Genomic DNA, 18,606 nt, shown 5'->3' with positions numbered 1-18,606 from the left:
CAATCAAATTAATTAGGAAGGACATGCAAGCCCAAGTAACTTTATAACGGTCCCTCAATGAGAGTATTAATGGTAATTTTTCTGTATTTAACTGAGAAATTAGATGGTTGTAAACCTTAGGGACGATTTTGAGAGAGTTAATGAAAAGGCAGTGACATTTTTGCTAAAACACAAACTTTTTTGCAAAACCTCAATAAGGTAGGGACTATTTTGCAAAATACCGTTAAAAGCTCATAATCATAATGAAAGACATAATATCTATTGTTTGGATGGATTTTATGTGATGGGTGAGGAGGAGGTTTTCTAATTAATGCATCCATTAAAGGGGAATGTGCTCTTATTCTAGGTAACTGATCCTATGATCACCCTCCATATTTGAATCGAAGATTCTTTTTTTTTTTAAATCGCCTGATCTGTAAGGATTGGCTAATGATCTAGTGCTGATTAAGTCATGACAAGGTAGATAGAGTTCAATCAACTTTTCATATATAGTGTTAGTTTAGATAAGAGGAGTAATGAGGTTTGATTATTTTCTAAATTATAGAAAGATTTTTTTTTTTATTACTCAAATGCAGTATGTATACATAATCAATTTAGACTTTTTTTATTTTATTTGGAGGAAAACTTTTTTGAGGATTTTTAAATTTCTGCTTAGCAATATAAATAAAAAATAAATGGAACATACCAATTTTCATAACCGACGCCTATTGGTAAAACCCTTAAAGCCCCCCTGCCCACCGGGGAGTACAACCAGCTTCAACCTTGGGACAAGGGATGCCACCCATGGGTTTCAAACTTGTTAAGTCCCATCAATTTGGTGACATTTGGAAGTCGTAGCTGCCAGATGAGTGGAGCCCTTGTGGGCGGGAGGGTGCTTATTTATTATATATGTTCATACTTTTTGTTTAAATTGCACTCCCTAATTAATCAACTCAATTTGGTTCAATAGTTAATGTAAAAAAAGTACAGACCAACTTAGGCTGACACTCTAAGACATTAGGATTCAGTGGTTTGGCAAGATCCAACTCTTGGGTCTAATATAAAAGGTCACTACAACAGAGCAGTAGATTAGCGACGACCACCTTTCGTCGCTAATCCGTCGCTAATCCGTCGCTAACCATGTTAGCGACGGATTAGCGACAACGCGGCGACAGTATGCTTACGTCGCGAATATTTCGACGCTAACTGGCGACGGAATAATTCCGTCGCCAAGTCCGTCGCTAATTGGCGACGGAATAACGAGCGCTATATTCCGTCGCCAATCCGCCGGTACTAAACGGTGACCACGGCGTGGCGACGGATTTAATTTCGTCGCTAAGCCGTCGCTAGATTAATATGAATAGCGACGGAATCATCCGTCGCTAATCCATCGCAAAAACGAAAAAAAATAAAAAAAAATTTATTTAAAAATTAATTACGGAGAACTGTACAATTTATATTTTCTGTACAATTTATATTTCTTGTAAATAAAAAACAAACCACACAAAAAAATTCATATAACAAGTATCTATAATAATTAATCGTTCCACCTTAAAACTAAGAAGTTTAATTATTTACAATTCAACAATTACAATTAGGAAAAATAAAAAAAATAGAACTTCTTCAACACAGTCCTCTAATCATCGCCAAGATTTTGTGCGTCTTCTTGTTCATTGTCTTTATCTGTCCCTTAAGCTCCACTACCCTGATTATCGCTAGCAGCCTACACAAGAAAAGAACAGTCAGTATTGATAAACAAAATATAATGAAATAAATTACACACTATATGTGATTCTATCATGTGCTCATGTGTGATCTAAGGCAATAAAAAAACTCTATATGTGATTCTATCATGCTCATATGTGTGCTAAGGCAGTCAAAAAATTGAATATGTGATTATAGCATGTTCATATGTGTTCTAAGGCATATAAAAAAACTCTATATGTGATTCTACCATGCTCAGATGTGCTTTAAGGCAAGCAAAAAACTATATATGTGATTCGATCATGCTCGTATGTGTGCTAAGGCAGTAAAAAAATTGAATATGTGAATATAGCATGCTCATATGTGCTCTAAGGCAGGCAAAGCCAAAAATTTTATATGTGATTCTATCATAAATGATATATAACATGTTCATATGTGTTCTAAGGCAGTTAAAAAACTCTATATGTTATTATAGCATGTTCATATGTGTGCTAAGGCAGTCAAAAAACAGAATATGTGATTATAATATGCTCATATGTGTTCTTAGGCAGTAAAAAAACTGAATATGTGATTATAGCATGCTTATGTGTTCTAATGCAATCAAAAAAACTTTATATGTGATTCTATCATGCTCATATGTGCTCTAAGGCAGACAAAAAGTTAAATATATATATATATGTGATTCTATCATGCTCATATGTGTGCTAAGGCAGTAAAAAAATTGAATATGTGATTATAGCATGTTCATATGTGTTCTAAGGCATCTAGAAAAACTCTATATGTGATTCTACCATGCTCAGATGTGCTTTAAGATAGTCAAAAAAACTATATATGTGATTATACCTGAGAGGGACCTGGAATCGAAGATCCCCTATCCTGAACAGCGGCCTTGATCTCATTTCGGAGAAAGGGGGCGACGGTGTATTGGAAGTAGTTATTCAGTGATTCATTAATGATCTCGCGTACATCATCACCGGAAAGAATAGTCGGCTGCTTGGAGCTTATGTCGGCGCAAGAAGTTGGTGAGCCGTAACTGGAAGAACCAATAACTGGTGAAGTGTTCATATTACTCCCAAACCCGAACACGCGACCTTTTTTGGGTTCACCTGCTGCAGTCACCCATGCTGTAGGATCAAATGATGGATGTTGAGTAGCGTCTTCACCATATCGCTCTACCATTTGTTGCTCATATGCCTCCTACAAAATAATGTTTAAAGTATTCATTAATAATTAATGATAACATTATGATGACTTGCATATATATTGCAATGATTATTAATAGAATTAATACATACCGTTGTCGTTCTCGCCTTCTCTGATACGAAGACTCCCGTGGTCTTCCGTTTATTGTGATCACGATCAATTAAGTAACTTAGTGTTGTTTATAAGTACAAAATTTATGTTAGCTTCTTTACCAACTGTTTCAACCACTCCACAAACTTAGTTTCACGTTCTTTTTGTACTTCTGCATTAGTGAGATGTGAAACTTTGCTTTGCAACTCCAGATCAAATCGTCTGCAAACCACAAATACTTATATTACCGAGCCATGTATCCACATATAGAACATAAAAGGATTTATAATTGAGTTGCATATACATATACTTACTCGATGTATGGGTCGATCGCTGAACAATTAAAAAGAATATAGATGTGTGCTGCATCTTGCTCTCGATCTGTCAATAGCCTTGATCGGCAACTACCAAATGCATGCCCAAGTCGTTGAAATATCGACAGCTTGTCAGCTACAGTTACTTGTTCTCCATCATCGTTACGGGGCGGGCATGTGTAACGTGTTGAAATATGAGGTTCGAAGTACATAGATGAGAAATTTGAAATCTCTTCTAAAGTGTACGCCTCACAAATAGAGCCTTCTACTCTTGCTTTATTACGAACCTTTTTTTTTAGGTCGAACATGCATCTGACAAGAATATACATTTCAAATTTTAAATATCTGTCATTAAAGAGACAAATATAAAAAAACATATACCTTTCAAATGGGTACATCCATCGATATTGCACAGGGCCACCAACCCTTAGTTCATATGGCAAATGTATGATCAAATGTTCCATAACATCGAAAAATGCTGGCGTAAATATCTTTTCTAACAGACAAACAATGGTGATGACAGAGTCCTCGAGATTCTTTACATCTGATACAATGACCTCCGATGCGCACAATGTTCTGAAAAATCCGCTCAACTCAGACAATACCCCCCATATAGGTTTGTCTAACATATCATGGAATGCTAGGGGTATCAATCGTTGCATAAAGATATGACAATCATGGCTCTTCAACCCATATAACTGTCCATCGTCAATCTTCACAGCCCGAGCAATGTTAGAGACATATCCATCTGAAAATCTCAGTTGTCTCAACCATTGACATACATGTTTTATTTGATCAGGTCCGAGCACGTACTTCGCCTTTGGTTTCAGTACTTTGCCATTATACTCTTTGAGTTCCAATTCTGGTCTTTTACATATTAATTTTAAATCCATACGGGCCTTCAGATTATCCTTCGTTTTTCCTTTAATATTCATTACTGTATTGAACACATTATCAAACACATTTTTCTCTACATGCATCACATCCAAATTATGTCGTATCAATAGGGTCGGCCAATATGGTAGTTCCCAAAAAATAGATTTTTTCGTCCAATTGTGTTCCTTCCCAAATCCACGGAAGGGTGTAGGACTGCGGGCATCTGTTAATACATCTGGAAAGTATCGCAATCTTCTTAAAATCTCTATGCCAGACAATCTTGAGGATGGACCTTCCATTTCAGTTGTGCCTGCTGTAAATGCATTCTTTTGACGTCGGAACGGATGATCGCTGGGTAGAAATCGACGATGGCAATCAAACCAGCAAGGCTTCCTTCCATGCCTCAATCTAAAAGCTTTGGAATCCTCCATGCAGTACGGACAAGCCAACCTCCCATGTGTGCTCCAACCAGATAACATACCATATGCAGGGAAGTCACTGATTGTCCATAGAACAGCGGCCTTCATGTTGAAATTTTGTTTTTTGTGGGCATCATACGTGGTAACACCGTCATCCCACAGTACTTTTAATTCATCAATCAATGGCCTTAGATATACATCAAGATTTTGGCCAGGTGAGGTCGGACCAGGGATCAACAGAGACAAGAAAAGATTTGGACGTTTCATACACAAGCTTGGTGGAAGGTTGTATGGAGTTACAAATACTGGCCAGCATGAGTATTGAGTTGATCTACCCCCAAATGGATTAAATCCATCTGTACATAGACCGAGTCTAACATTTCGCACTTCCATTACAAAGTTCTGATGAGTACGATCAAAGTGCTTCCAAGCTTCAGCGTCAACAGGATGCGTGATCTTGTTTTCATCGTGTCGAACTTTATTTGCATGTCATCTCATGTGTTTAGCTGTCTTTGAAGACATATACAATCGCTGCAATCTAGGAGTGATAGGAAAGTAGCGGAGCGACTTGTATGAAACTTCCTTTGATCTCGTGCTACCATTGCCTCTTGTCTTTGGCTTGAACCGAGGATGCCCACATGACGGGCATGATATGTCGTTTTCCTGCTTCTTGAAATACAACATGCAGTGATTTGGACAAGCATCAATCTTTTTGTAACCCATACCTAGAGCGTTGACCATAACTTTCGCACGATAGAAATTTTGTGGCAATTTCTCATCTTTAGGCAACATACGCTTCACAATCATGCACAAACGGTCAAAACATGATTGACTCAAATTATACTCGGACTTCAAATTCATTAGTTAAAGAACTGCAGACAAGATAGTGTGACTCTCACAACCGTTCCAAAGTGGCTCATCAGCATCTTTAAGTAAATCATAAAATCTACTAGCTGCATCGTTTGGTGATTCTTCATCTACGACAGTTCTTACATCACTAGAACTCATAGCAGAACCCAGTTCTGTTCCTGCAGCATCAAATATCAAATTCGTATATGGATTATCGTGCACCACATTCACCCGTGCATCAAAATCGTTTCTAAATTCTTCTCCATGAAACGCCCAGTTCTGATAATCACTCACAAAACCCTTCCTGTATAGGTGATGTCTAACGCCATGAGGTTCTACAAATCGATTATTCTTACAAATCTTGCAGGGACACCTAATCCGACCTGTGGGATCTACCGTACTGACACTCGCCGTTGCAAATTCAATAAAACTATCGACACCATCCATATATTCATGCGATAACTCATTGTCCACTATCCTACGGTACATCCATTCACGGTTTGCAGTCATTCTGTCGTATGATGTTACGAATAGTATCCTAACGAATTAAGAAAAAAACAATCAGAATGCGACGATGAAGAAAATATCAAATTTATCATGCAATATACTATGTCAAACAATAACAAGAATTTTGATGCATGCATTGATAACTTAATATTTTCATGTGCAAACTATTAATGACATGATACAATCATTTGAAGCATGCTTTTATTATAAAATTTCACATGGAAGTCAAAATCAAATTGAAAGTAACTACATGCAAGCATGGATACAATTACATCAAACATTGCAATACATCATAATCATTCATATCAAATAAATGGCAAACATGTACCTGCAACAAACACACTTCAATATCTCACTAACTACTACCATGCTTAGCATGGACTCCGTACTCCAAAAATAAGAACACTTCCATATTTCTACATTAAAATCATGCTCAGCATGATCTCCGAACTCCAACAAAGCAGTCCTAGATATCAACAACTAAGTGAGTGTGTGAACAATAAAGTGCTGCATTCAATAAATTAAATAACATGTGATACGTTTGCATCACTTACTCACCACGGGTATTTACCCGATTTGCATTGTTTTTGTCATTTACTTACCACAGGTGGCCGAGCACGAGTTGGTTCCGTTGAAAAATCTGCACAAAAACAAAACAAATTAAGTAACAAACTAACTAATCATGAAACAAGATGAAACACTAACTAAAAAAATCGGGTATTTCTCTCAAGGTACGGGCATTTTCTTATGTGAAACGTTTGAGAAATCGGGTAGAGGTAGGATTTCCATGCATGTTTTGATGGAAATCCATGGCGAATCAGTGGATCTACGAATCCACTATGTTATATTGATATTTTTCCTTGTTTTTCATTTTTTTTTTCAAAAAGAAATCCATGGCACGATCGATGTGGTATGGGTGTCGGCTGACAGACCAGCCGAAGTCAAGCCGTGAACCCTCGTTGTTGGCCCAGCCGAGTGATCGGCTGGGTATGATCCCTTTATTTCAAAAAAAAAAATCTTTTTATTCACGTTGGTGGCTGTTGGCTGGCTGGCAGCCAGCCGAGTAGCACTCGGCTGACTGCCAGCATGCTGGCAGGTGCGCCAGGCCCAGCACCCAGTCGGCTGGGTGCTAGGCGAGCCTATGACAGGGCCATAGCCGGCCCAGCCGGCCCAGCCGACAAAAATTCTTTTCAAAACAGGGAAGGGGGTTAAACCCCCTGCCGGAAAGGCAGTTCCGGCATGGGGGGTTGACCCCCTGCCGTGCCTTTACGACAGGGGGGTTGACCCCCCATGCGTTTCCGGCAGGGGGTCGACCCCCCATGCGTTTCCGGCAGGGGGTCGACCCCCCATGCCTTTCCGACAGGGGGTCGACCCCCCTTGCCGGAAACGCAGGGGGTCGACCCCCCCTGCCGAAAAGCACGGCAGGGGGTTAAACCCCCTCCGTTTCCGGCAGGGAAGGGGCGTACCCCCTGCGTTTAGAAGAAGAAGAAGAAGAAGAAGAAGAAGAAGAAGAAGAAGAAGAAGAAGAAGAAGAAGAATATTACCTGCGCTTCGCCGGACAGTGGCGGGAGGTTGACGGGGAGCGGCAGCTGGCGAGCGCCGGCTGGCGAGCGGTGGACGGGGAGCGGCGGCTGGCGAGCGGCGGTGGCCGGACGGTGGCGAGAGCCGACGGGCGGCGGGAGGGAGCAATACAGCGAAACAGGGAAAAGAGAAAGAGGGATGGGATTAGGGATTTACGCGACATTTAGCGACGGCTTAGCGACGGAAAAATTCCGTCGCGAAGCCGTCGCGAAACCCAAATACCAAAAAAGCGACAGAATATATTCTGTCGCTACTTTGTCGCTAATTAGCGACGGAGTAGCGACGACAGAGTTCCCTCTCTAAATCCGTCGCTAAAATGGTGTTCTTGTAATCAAAAGTAGCGACAAAAACATGCAGTCGCTAATCCGTCGCTAAGTAGCGACAGATTAGCGATAAAAGTCGTTTCCTCGCTAATCCGTCGCAAATTAGCGACAGATTCTATCTCTAGCTAATCTGTCGCTAAGTAGCGACGGGAAAAATCCGTCGCTAATTTCCGTCGCTAATTAACAATTTTCTTGTAGTGGGTGCATGTGTCCATAATAAAGGTCAGTGCCATGCAAGAGTGAATCACAAAGCATTTATTTCCAAGATTTCCCTTTAAGATTAGGGCCGATAGTATATGTAGCTATGGCCACTTATTGATTTTCTCTCATCACAGTACCTTGACAATCAACATCAAATTATTAGATCAAGAAAGAGGTAGACCATTCAAAGAGAAAGCCATAGGATACCCATACAATCCCCTTGTTCTTCTTTTAAGAACCAGGTTAAACCTTAGAGTTGAGTTAAGGATTAGATTTTAACGTTTTTGGTCATATCTCTCATGAATGGTTACTAATTTATTTGTGTTGGTGGTTAGTCAATTGTAATTGGAAAAAGAAAATTCAATATTGTTGCCCTCCCCCAATATTTAAGAATTATGTTACCTTGTTTGCTTGTTGGCACCTTTGATATTTTCTTTAAATATAGAATGTGATCAGAGTTAAAGATTGTATTTAATGTTTTTGGTCATATGCTTCATGAACGTTTACTATTTTTCTGCTGATTCAAACAGTGCAAGGCTCCTTGGAGTGAAGAAATGTAACCGCTTTGTCAGGTTGGCATCATATCAAGTTTCTGCGGATATGATATATGTATTGGCCGATACACACCAATACTGACAACATTGGATCATGTACTCCAAGGAGCCTTGCACAGTTTGTGCGTAAACTCGATGCTCACTCTAAGGTTTGTGATGCTTATTTATATACGTAGCTAATTATATCGACTCTCAGCTGCTTGTGCGTTTGTCACAGGAAGGCGATACACTCGTCTCTCATAGGCTTGAAGACTCTTCGCACCGATAATTAGCATTGCTCAACTCTATCGACCAGTTTGACTTTGTCGCTTTCGATATTCTGTCGTGCTAAGTGTGCATGGGATATGCAAAGTTCATCTTGAAAATGAATGGCAACCAAACCTACAAAATTGTTTCTATTTGGACAATTTTCAGCTATGGATTTGTCCCTCTAACATCAAAGATTTTTTTGTGGGACCCATCTAGGTAGAGCCCGTCCCTTCAGATTCATGATGAAGGGCATCCAGGTGCCTTGGGCAGCTTGTACCATCACCAACTTGAAGGAAAGTCATGAGTTTGAATCCCAGTGTGGTTGTCCTTTATCACAATTCTGAAGTTGAGCAATCAGTTTGGCTCACCCACTATGTCATCCCTATCTTCATACTCCTTAAGATTTCATTGCTGCAAATTGTTTTGATCAAATTGGACTTCATAGATGTAATCAACATCATTCATTCAGTGAAGATCAACATTTAAATCACCAAAATTCAACTATGTGCAAGATGTTTTTGCAATTAAAAAAATCAATGGTTTTATGATTTCAAAGGCTGTTTTTATTTTGTAGGAAAAATACGATCCAAGGGTTGATTCTTATCAAATCAACCACGTTGAATCCATCTATAAGATTATATTTGATAAAAAACAACTTGCATCATAAGATTTAAGATAGGTACGCAGACTGGGGATGAGTAGAACGAAACTCGAAGTTGAATGTGTTCCTTGATGGGCCAAGCAGGCTTGGGGTTTTATGCTGACAGATGCAACAAACAACCAGTAAATTTTCTTTGCCCTGAAGCTGGATGTGCTCTCTAGTGGGGTTTTATGCTGATGGGCACTGCGAATAGTTGAAAGATCACCATAATTTTATTTTATTTTTAACAGAAAGATAATATGTTATTTTTCCCGTACTATCCAAAGATTAAAAAATCAATTAAATACAAACAACATCACAAATGAAAATAGGAGGAAATCTGGGTAAATCTGTCGTGACCCTTTGAATGTAACCATTGTGAGCAGCCACAAACCGAGCAAAATGCCTGCAAGCCCTGTTGGCGAAACTTTGAAAAGAACAACATGATAGGGAGCGTACCTGGATTCGCCATTGTCCGTGTAGGTATTTCGGCGTTCTCCTCAACCGGTCGACGCCCACAATGAGCCCAGGCCTTATGTCGACGGTGAGCAGGACCCTATTCTGCTAAATTTGAATGCATAACTGAATTTGGGCAGGGAAGTGTTACGAATCCTCATCATCTTCATAACCGCTAACCCCTTATATAATGGAGGAATTGAGCAGTTATTTGAATGTGGTCTCTCCACATTCACGTAACTCCCACCCACTATCTTCATTATTCAGCCACTTACGTGACTCACTAAGAGGGTGTCAAACCGGGTCAGACTGTGGGTTGGACCCGTAACCCAAAATGTCCAACAAGCCCATCATCAACAAGAAAAGCACCGCGGCCAAGAAAGTCAGGAACTGCCACGATCCAAACAGGTACCTCCCCATGAACTTCCCCACTACCTTGTTCAGCCTCACCGACCTGCTCATCAGGGACAAACCTAAAAACTTTTATTGAGGGGGCTCAAACATAAACCCATTTTTTTCCTTAGGGGTATCCAGCTCCAATATAAGTTTTAAATTCTTGGGAGGGGGGGTACCCCGAGTCCTAATGTAGGTCTAGGTTTGTCTGCTGCTTATGATGTTCCACAAGCAAGCAGCCTCACCATCACTCTTGAGATGGTTGTAGATAGATCCCTTTAATTTCTTCTAAGAACCTTCACATCCTCCACAGTATGGATGATCTCGTTCATCAACTCCGTGTACCTAGTGAACACCAGCTGATCCAGTGGCCCTGAAAGAGGATGATCGACCTCTAACCGAATAGAACAACATTAATGCAAACACACACCTGACTTAGGTAGAGGATAGGAAAGAAGAAAAAACAAAGAATTTTTTTTACGTGGTTTGGTTGAATGCCTACATCCACGATCCTCACTCTCTCTTCACAAACCATGAGAGAGAGGTTCTCTTAACACATAGAATTACTATTAAGGGGGTGATCTTTCCAGATCATTAGATCCTCAATCATTAGGCCATACTTTACACAAATAAGGATTACAAGGAAACTTTATCTTTCTAACTAATTCTTTGACTCCAACCAACTTATCATTCTTATCTTTATTTCTTCCAAAGGTGGACTCTTTCTTGGCTGTCGACCTTATCTTTCTTGATTGAGGTTGAATGAGAATCATTAATTCTAAGCTAGATCATGTTGGATGAGGTCGAGACTTTCTTTAACATGCCCCTTCAAGCTGATCTCCCTAAGATTAAAGTTTGCTTCTTAAATAATTAAATATAGCTCCTCCCAATGGTTTTGTGAGTACGTCTGACAACTGCTCTTGTGATGACACAAATTTAACTTCAATTTCTTACTTGGATACTTTTTCTTTAACAAAGTGAAAATTACTTCTAGCATGAAAGATAGGATTTGCAGACAAATAGGTAGCTCCAAGATTGTCACACCATATGATTGAATCCCAAGTTCTTGCATTAACTGTTGTAACCAAAGTAGTTCTAATACTGCTCTAGCATATGCCTTGTATTCAACTTTCATACTAGATTTGGCAACCGTTTGTTGCTTAGAAGGCTTCCAAGACAACAAATTGGATCCAAAATAGGATAGATATCTATTTGTGGATCTTCTATCATCTGAGCAACCAACTCAATCAACATCAGTGTAGGTAGACAACTCACATGAGTTGGATTTGGATATTTGAATACCCATATTGATGGTGCCTTTGAGATATCTTAAGATATGCTTTACAAGCAACAAATGAGTATCTGTTGGATCATGCATAAATTGGCATGCCTTATTCACAACATGGGATATGTCAGGCCTGATGAAGATCACATATTGTAGAGCTTCCACAATACTGTGGTATTGAGTTGGATTTGTGAGTTTGTTCCCTTCATATTTGAATATTTGAACGTTGGCTAATGCAGAAATTGTAAGAGGTTTGCAAATTTTCATTCCTATTCTAACAAGATTATATATATTTTGTTTGGGTAAGTAAAATTCCTAAGCCATTCTTAACAACTTCTATACCCCAAGAAAAAATGCAAGGCTCCTAAGTCTTTTATAGAAAACTCTGCACCAAATTCACCGAGAAGTTGTTGAACCCTTTCATTAGAACTTTCAATTATTATTATGTTATCTGCATAAACTAGGACACATAAGGTTCCCTCATTCAAGAATTTGATAAATAAAGATGTGTCAACTTTTGAATCAGTAAAACCCAATTTTTTCAGATATTGTTTGAGCCTTTTGAACCAGGCTCTAGGAGCTTACTTCATAAAAAGCTTTATTTAATTTGTAAATGTAGTGAGAAATCTTTCTATTTTAAAAACCAGGGGTTGTGATATATACACTTCTTCCTTTAGAAAGCCATGGAGAAATGTATTGTTTACATCAAGTTGATGTATAACCCAAATATGATTGGTGGCTATGGAGAGCACTGTGCCAATGGTTGTAGGTTTGACCACAGGGTTGTAGGTCTCGAAATAGTATATTCCTTAGCCACTAAATGAGCTTTGCACCTAGAAATGGTTCCATAAGCATGTTTCTTGATTTTACAAACCCACTTGCATCTGACTACGTTAGAGGTGGCACAAGGGTCTAGGTATTATTTCTACAAAGAGCTGCATACTCTTTTTCCATGGCTTGCTGCCATTTTGGTTCATTGAGCGCTTGCTTGAAATCAACTGGTTCATCTTCTTGAACCAACTAAATGATCAAACTAAACCCAAAAAAACAAGGTAATGAATCAGTGGATCTTGGTCTTAGGGTCCCATCCTGGGATTGAGTAACTATTTGGTGAGTCGGGCCTTGGATAAGATGATCAAGATCATCGACCTGTAGTTCATCAGAACCGTGATTATCATTATGCAAGGTCGCAGCTCACTGGAAAGTACACCCAACTCCAACCTTGCATAAATGAGTTTTTTGCCCAAAGACAAGCACCATCTTTCTAAAGATTGAGGGTTGTCCATGGAACACCCCACATTTTGGCGTTGTGGAGCTTGAGGCTAATCCTTCATGTAGAGACCTATTTATAGCAGATAAACTTAGATGTTTGGGAACTAACGAGACTCAGTTTGTCTGGTAGGAGCAGCTAGTGCACATCACCTTGTGTTGGACCATTGCATGTTCAAAACCCAATGGTATAGTTGTATAACTGGTAGGGGTCTGCCTAACCTCAGCTTGCCTTTAAAAAAAGAACTTGGGTGTTTGGGCAACAAAAGGGTGAAGGCTTAATAGTTGCTGTTATAGTGCTCTGTTTTTACCCTGTTTCTGTTGTATCCTTGTTTTCACCTTGCCCTGTAATGTGCTTGTTTTCCGTTCTATGTAGGTCTATGGGTGAGTTCATGTCACGGTTCCTTTGTATCTAATTTGTTGATAGTGTGAATAAAGTGGATTCTTTTTCCCTTTGGTTTCTCGAGAGAAAAAAAAATAGTAGATGGCTTGTATGATCGCTCATAGTTGGATCTATTCAAGGTTAAGACTAAAAGTACTTTTTTTAGATAGGCTAAGACTAGATGCTTTTTTTTAAAGGCAAGATGTGGTCAGGCAGACTCCTACCAGTTATACAACGATACTATTGGGATTTGAACTTGCAACGACCCAACACAAGGTGACGTGCACTAGCTGCTCCTGCCGGACAAACTGCAACCCTACCAATGTGGAGTCTCTGATGGGGGTTTTCCTTGGTCTCGTTAAAAAAGAAAAAATGTAAATTCATGATACTGTCTTTTTATCTCGAATAAAAATTTTATAATTTTATTAGTGTGTTGGCATTGCCTGTTTGGGAGCCTTAAATCGGAGGTTGTGTTGTGGTTTTGCTGTTTGGGAGCAGTGGCGTTGCTGAAACAATGCATTGGAACTGGTGTTGGCGGGCCCAACACCACATTTCAGCACCTTTTACCAGAGGATGTTTTTGGGAACTCCTTCTCTCAACATCACACATTGGCAAGACACTAAAAGAGTGTTTCCTTCACATTGAAACGCTCCCAAACATAGCCTAATTCTTGTTTGGAATGGAAATCCCACTCCATATGAGAACTTCAATGTTCTAGTTGAGATAAAAATGATAATTGCATGTTTTGAAAATTTCTCAAAATTGGGCATCACTTTCCCGTTTGCCTGTTCATTTTAGGTGAAACAAACGGCCCCTCAGAGTACATCTATTTACTGATCTACCTTGCTGGGTTTGGAGTTTAAGCTTGTATGATTACTGGACATTCCTCTTCCATGAAACCAACTCCAATACTCCTCCCCACCCACACAAGAAGCTTTACTACAGATTGGTGGCGTTGATTACGCAGCCCACTTTTCATTGGATCCAAAGTGGGCTCGGACTAAAAGGTGAAGATTTTCATGCCTTTCGGTGGAAACCCACTCTTTTTCATTGGGCATAAATGTGCCCTCAAGCAGTGCTAGAAAAAAAGATGAACTAGCTTGTGGCTCGGCTGGTGATCCACTCATAAAAAGCTTGATCAAATTTAAAAAGTAGGTTCAGCAAACCAAACACGAAGGAAGTTCGACTTGGCTTGGCTCATAGATATAGGCATATAGTATAGACATATTTTACATCACATAGTGTAGTCCAGCACAAATGGTTGAAGTGTTTGGCTTGCAAGAAATATAGTTAAAGAGTTCAAATCCTATTACTTCCAGCTTTGAGACAAGCTTGAGTCTCGCATCTGCTGGAGCTTAGTTAGCTTGCCACAAGCATGAGTTGCAAGCTCTGTTTGTTCTGCTTATTTACTAGCCCTATAACTAGGGGTGGCAATCGGGTCGGGTTGGCGGGTCAGAATACCTCAACACGAACACGACCCGTTTATTAAATGGATCGGATGTGGCAAACACGAACACGACCCATTTATTAAATGGGTAACTCGACACGACACGGTTAACCCGTTTAATAAACGGGTCGGGTCGACACAACATGATTACACGACACAGCGACCCGTTTATTAAATGGGTCGACCCGATAACATAAACACGATAACCACACACGATTACACGACACGGTGACCCGTTAGGGTTAGGGGTTGATCCGCCCGCCTAACCCATTTATTAAACGGGTCAAACGGGTTGGCGGGTTGGCATACCCCTAACACGAACATGACCCGTTTAATAAATGGGTTAGGTAGGTCGACTTGTTTACGACACGAACCCGTTTAAGCCAAACCCTAACCCGGCTAAGAAGCGGGTTGGCGGGTCGGGTCAGATTTTGCCACCCCTACCTATAGCGTGGTTAGGAAGATTGGCCATGGCGCTGTGGGCTTAGACGTTCTGATCTCTTGGAAAGAAAATCATTCCATCTCCCCCTAGAGAGTTTAATGCCGGCCGAGATGGAGCTGGGAGCCAACCTAGACTTTCCTTGGGCTTTTCAAACATTTTCAGGGGTAAATGTTGATGAGCTGGCAAGAAAAGGCAAGCTACCTTTCTCATTGTTGAAACAAACGCCCAAAAAGGATTGCAGATCAGGTCCAAGGAACCTTGGATGGAAATGCATCCAGTTCCTTGAATGTCGGCTCATTGCCAAGATGAACGGCTCCCAAGGCACCACCAAACTCTCCATGTTTTCAGCTAACCCTGTCCATCCATTTTGCAACCGTAGATGCCGTTCATCCTTTAAATGAACATCAACAAAATTTGTAGAACCCATCCATGTCGAAACCTCTCATTCAGGGGTTTTTGGGTGATTTTTTTTTTCGCTAGGCCAAGGGAAACTCTTGAGACCACAAGTCGGCTCATCGAATAGGGGTTATTGTGAATGTCACCAAGCTGACGGGACGTCATGAGTTCAAAACCCATATGGGGTGTCCTTATTTTGCAAGGTCCAAACTGGGTATACTCTCCGATGGGCAGGGAAATCAAGGGTTTTACCTACCAGATGGGTCGTTATCTTAGCAACGAACAACATCCAAAAAAACATTGGAAGCTTTTTCCCTGGGAATTGATCCACACTCCCTAAAAAGTATGTGAAAAAAGTCCATGCTGGGCATGCTGTGGACCCCAACTTTTCCCACCTACCTTTCTTTTTCATATGTAATTAAATCAAATCCATTCATATCTCCCCACTGGAAGAAAGTACTTTACGAGAGTGACAACCTAACAGGAGCTTTTAGAAACTCATGACAATCCCGTCAAATCCATTTTCCTTCCGTGAGAAAAAAAAAAAAAACAGGAAAGACAAGGATTTACAGACAGAAGCTTGATTCGGGCCCAAATCTCATGTTAATGGGACATAAAAACTAATAAACCCTCTTTAACATAAGGCATTAAACTTTAAACGAATGAACCATCAAAAGATTGAAAGCTGTCATTTCTTGTGTGTCCCGTAAGCACATGGAAATGCAATAATGTTCATCTTATGAGAAAAGAAACTATGGTCCCACTCAAGATCACGGTTGTCAATTTTCATGGGTCATTTGATTTTGTCTAATTATTCAACCAATGAGGTAATACCCAAACGGGTATTTTCCTATTTTATTCAATTTGGAATCACCAAGTTCATAGATATGGCTGACTTGACCAATTCATAATTCATAGCAGTGCAGTACTATTGTTGTTTGAATGCTTACTCAAACTCAAAGACAAATGACCACAGTGAAAATCTGTAAAAGACACCAGAAAACCACAAGAGCATGTTACGATTGCCACTGCATACCAACTTCCGAGCTCTTTAGGCAGGACTAGAATGGAGGCGGTGGCGGAGGCGGCGGTGGTGGTGCAAGCGGCGCATAGAGCGGTCCACCAAAGACGGACTCGAACAGCCAGCAGCAGCAGATGGCTGACAGCCTGAAAGGTCAGCAATTCACATTCATTTTTGCATCAGGAACTGATTTTCTATGGATCCACAGAAACAACAACAGTGGAAGTATTGAGGAAAATGTATAACTTACACTCCTGCACAACAGCCCCAGCATTCATCACATGGTTCAGGAGGTGGTGGTGGTGGTGGTGGGTATAGTGGTGGTGGCAGTGGTGGTGGGTATAGTGGTGGTGGTGGTGGTGGGTATAGTGGTGGTGCATATCCAGGTGGAGGCCAAGGTCCACCCGGAGGAGGAGGAGGAGGAGGAGGAGGATCTCCAGGCCTCATTGGTGATATGGGGATTTTTTGCTGCTACTGGGGTGGTGGTTCTGGCGGAATGTGAGATTCAGAGGGGAGTTTTAGTAAGGAATGGGTTGGCTGGTTGGTTGGTAAAGCCATGGAAATGAACTAAACCTGCCGTTCACCCTTTGACTGGTTGGTATGTGCCTAAGATTCACAATGCTTTTCTGTTCCATTTATCCCTAGAACAAGGGGAAGCGGATCGGTGGGAGGGAAGAGAGAGGAATCCTGCATCCCTTCAGGGTTTTACTATTTTATTTTTTTATTTCTGATTTCAAACTATATTTCACAAACGTGCGTGGACACGAGGACACGTGATATGGTTTCGTCTATGGAAAATAGGATACGAGGGCACGGAAAATCTCTTTACTTTTTCATCAATAAAAGCCTATTTTTGGAAATTTTGATAGTAAAAAATACGTTTTTACTAAAAACATTAAAAAATATTAAGGTATTTAAACAATGTCCGTATGTGTCAATGTCCATGTTTGCTACCCAAAATAGCGTGTCCCTGTAACGTACTTCAAACCATAACAGAGCAGCTGACGAGCTAACCATCTTGTGGTAAATTTGAAGGGCTTGTTTGCAATTTGAAAAGGCTTGTTTCCACGACTAAGAACAGCAACACTCGGCTTCCTGTTCCGATTCCTCAAAATATTGAGCTTCTTTGCCAGGTGTGAAAGCAGATCAGGTCCGTAACCAAATCCTCGGTTATGTTCAATCCTCACCGCACATCTTACTTGTTGGATGTGAGTGAGCCCCACTCTCACAGTCCCCAACTGAGATTCAAAGTTCTCGAGTGAAATGTGCAGTAGGGATTGGATACAACCAATGATCGATTATATACAATATGAATTGATCTAAGCTCACCAGATCAGGATACAAAACCAGCATGAAGTATGTACTGAATTTGACCAACTAGGCTGCTTAATTAGTCATGGCTGTTCAGCTCCGCTAAGCTTGTATGGGCTCATTACTTTTTTCGTGTATTTTATATCATTGTAGATATATTATTGAAGTGTTTGGCTTGCAAGCAATAAGTTTAGAGTTCAAATCCTATTGCTTACAAATGTGAAACATATAATTAGTTTTGTGAAGGAGCTAGTCCCAGCTTGTCTCAGTAGGTTTACTATTCAAATTTTATTAGTTTCAGCTTTATATATATTATATTATAAATGAGCTGGCTCATGCTCGGCTCATTCAGGTCAGGCTTTTCATGTGTTCTCTTGTCCCTATGCGCAGTTTGACTGTAAATGGTCAACTATAGGTGAGATAAATGAATAGTTGACCATGTGGAGTAACACCCGAGCTAAGGAAACCTAGACCCAACCATATTGGTGACTCACCTTATCTTTTTCACATTGAAAAGTTGTAGATCTTAGTTGAAACTTGAACAAGCTTGGGTTTGGTATGAAATTTCATAAATCTTAACAGGATCCATGTATTAATTAGTGAAATCATCTGATGACTGATTCTAATTGGACCTCCCAGTGTATTACCAAATGCTGACTCTATAGGGTTTGGTACAGGTCGAGTTTGGGTCAAACACGACCTATTGACACCCCTA

At 40.3% G+C, this 18,606-nt stretch overlaps 1 protein-coding gene and 1 long non-coding RNA gene across 2 annotated transcripts; both read right to left on the bottom strand.

Annotated features, from left to right (window-relative positions):
* Positions 1-1,456: 1,456 nt before the first annotated feature.
* On the bottom strand, positions 1,457-2,732 carry LOC149835371 (uncharacterized). Its single transcript, XR_016432619.1, has 2 exons — positions 2,527-2,732; positions 1,457-1,702 (listed from the first exon to the last, which is right to left on the bottom strand). It is a non-coding gene; the product is annotated as an uncharacterized LOC149835371 (long non-coding RNA).
* A 13,724-nt stretch (positions 2,733-16,456) lies between these two features.
* On the bottom strand, positions 16,457-17,071 carry LOC149835370 (uncharacterized). The gene is made up of 2 exons (XM_090010510.1): positions 16,831-17,071; positions 16,457-16,726 (listed from the first exon to the last, which is right to left on the bottom strand). The coding sequence occupies exons 1-2, from the start codon at positions 17,025-17,027 to the stop codon at positions 16,621-16,623; spliced, it is 303 nt and encodes a 100-aa protein (XP_089866636.1). The 5' UTR covers positions 17,028-17,071; the 3' UTR covers positions 16,457-16,620.
* Between the last annotated feature and the right edge of the window lie 1,535 nt (positions 17,072-18,606).

This window comes from Nuphar pumila, chromosome 6, assembly GCF_984573655.1.
Source record: "Nuphar pumila chromosome 6, dmNupPumi1.hap1.1, whole genome shotgun sequence".
Classification (NCBI taxonomy): Eukaryota; Viridiplantae; Streptophyta; class Magnoliopsida; order Nymphaeales; family Nymphaeaceae; genus Nuphar; species Nuphar pumila.
The sequence above is the reverse complement of the archived record's forward strand: the minus strand, read 5'-3'. Positions and strand labels throughout refer to the sequence as shown.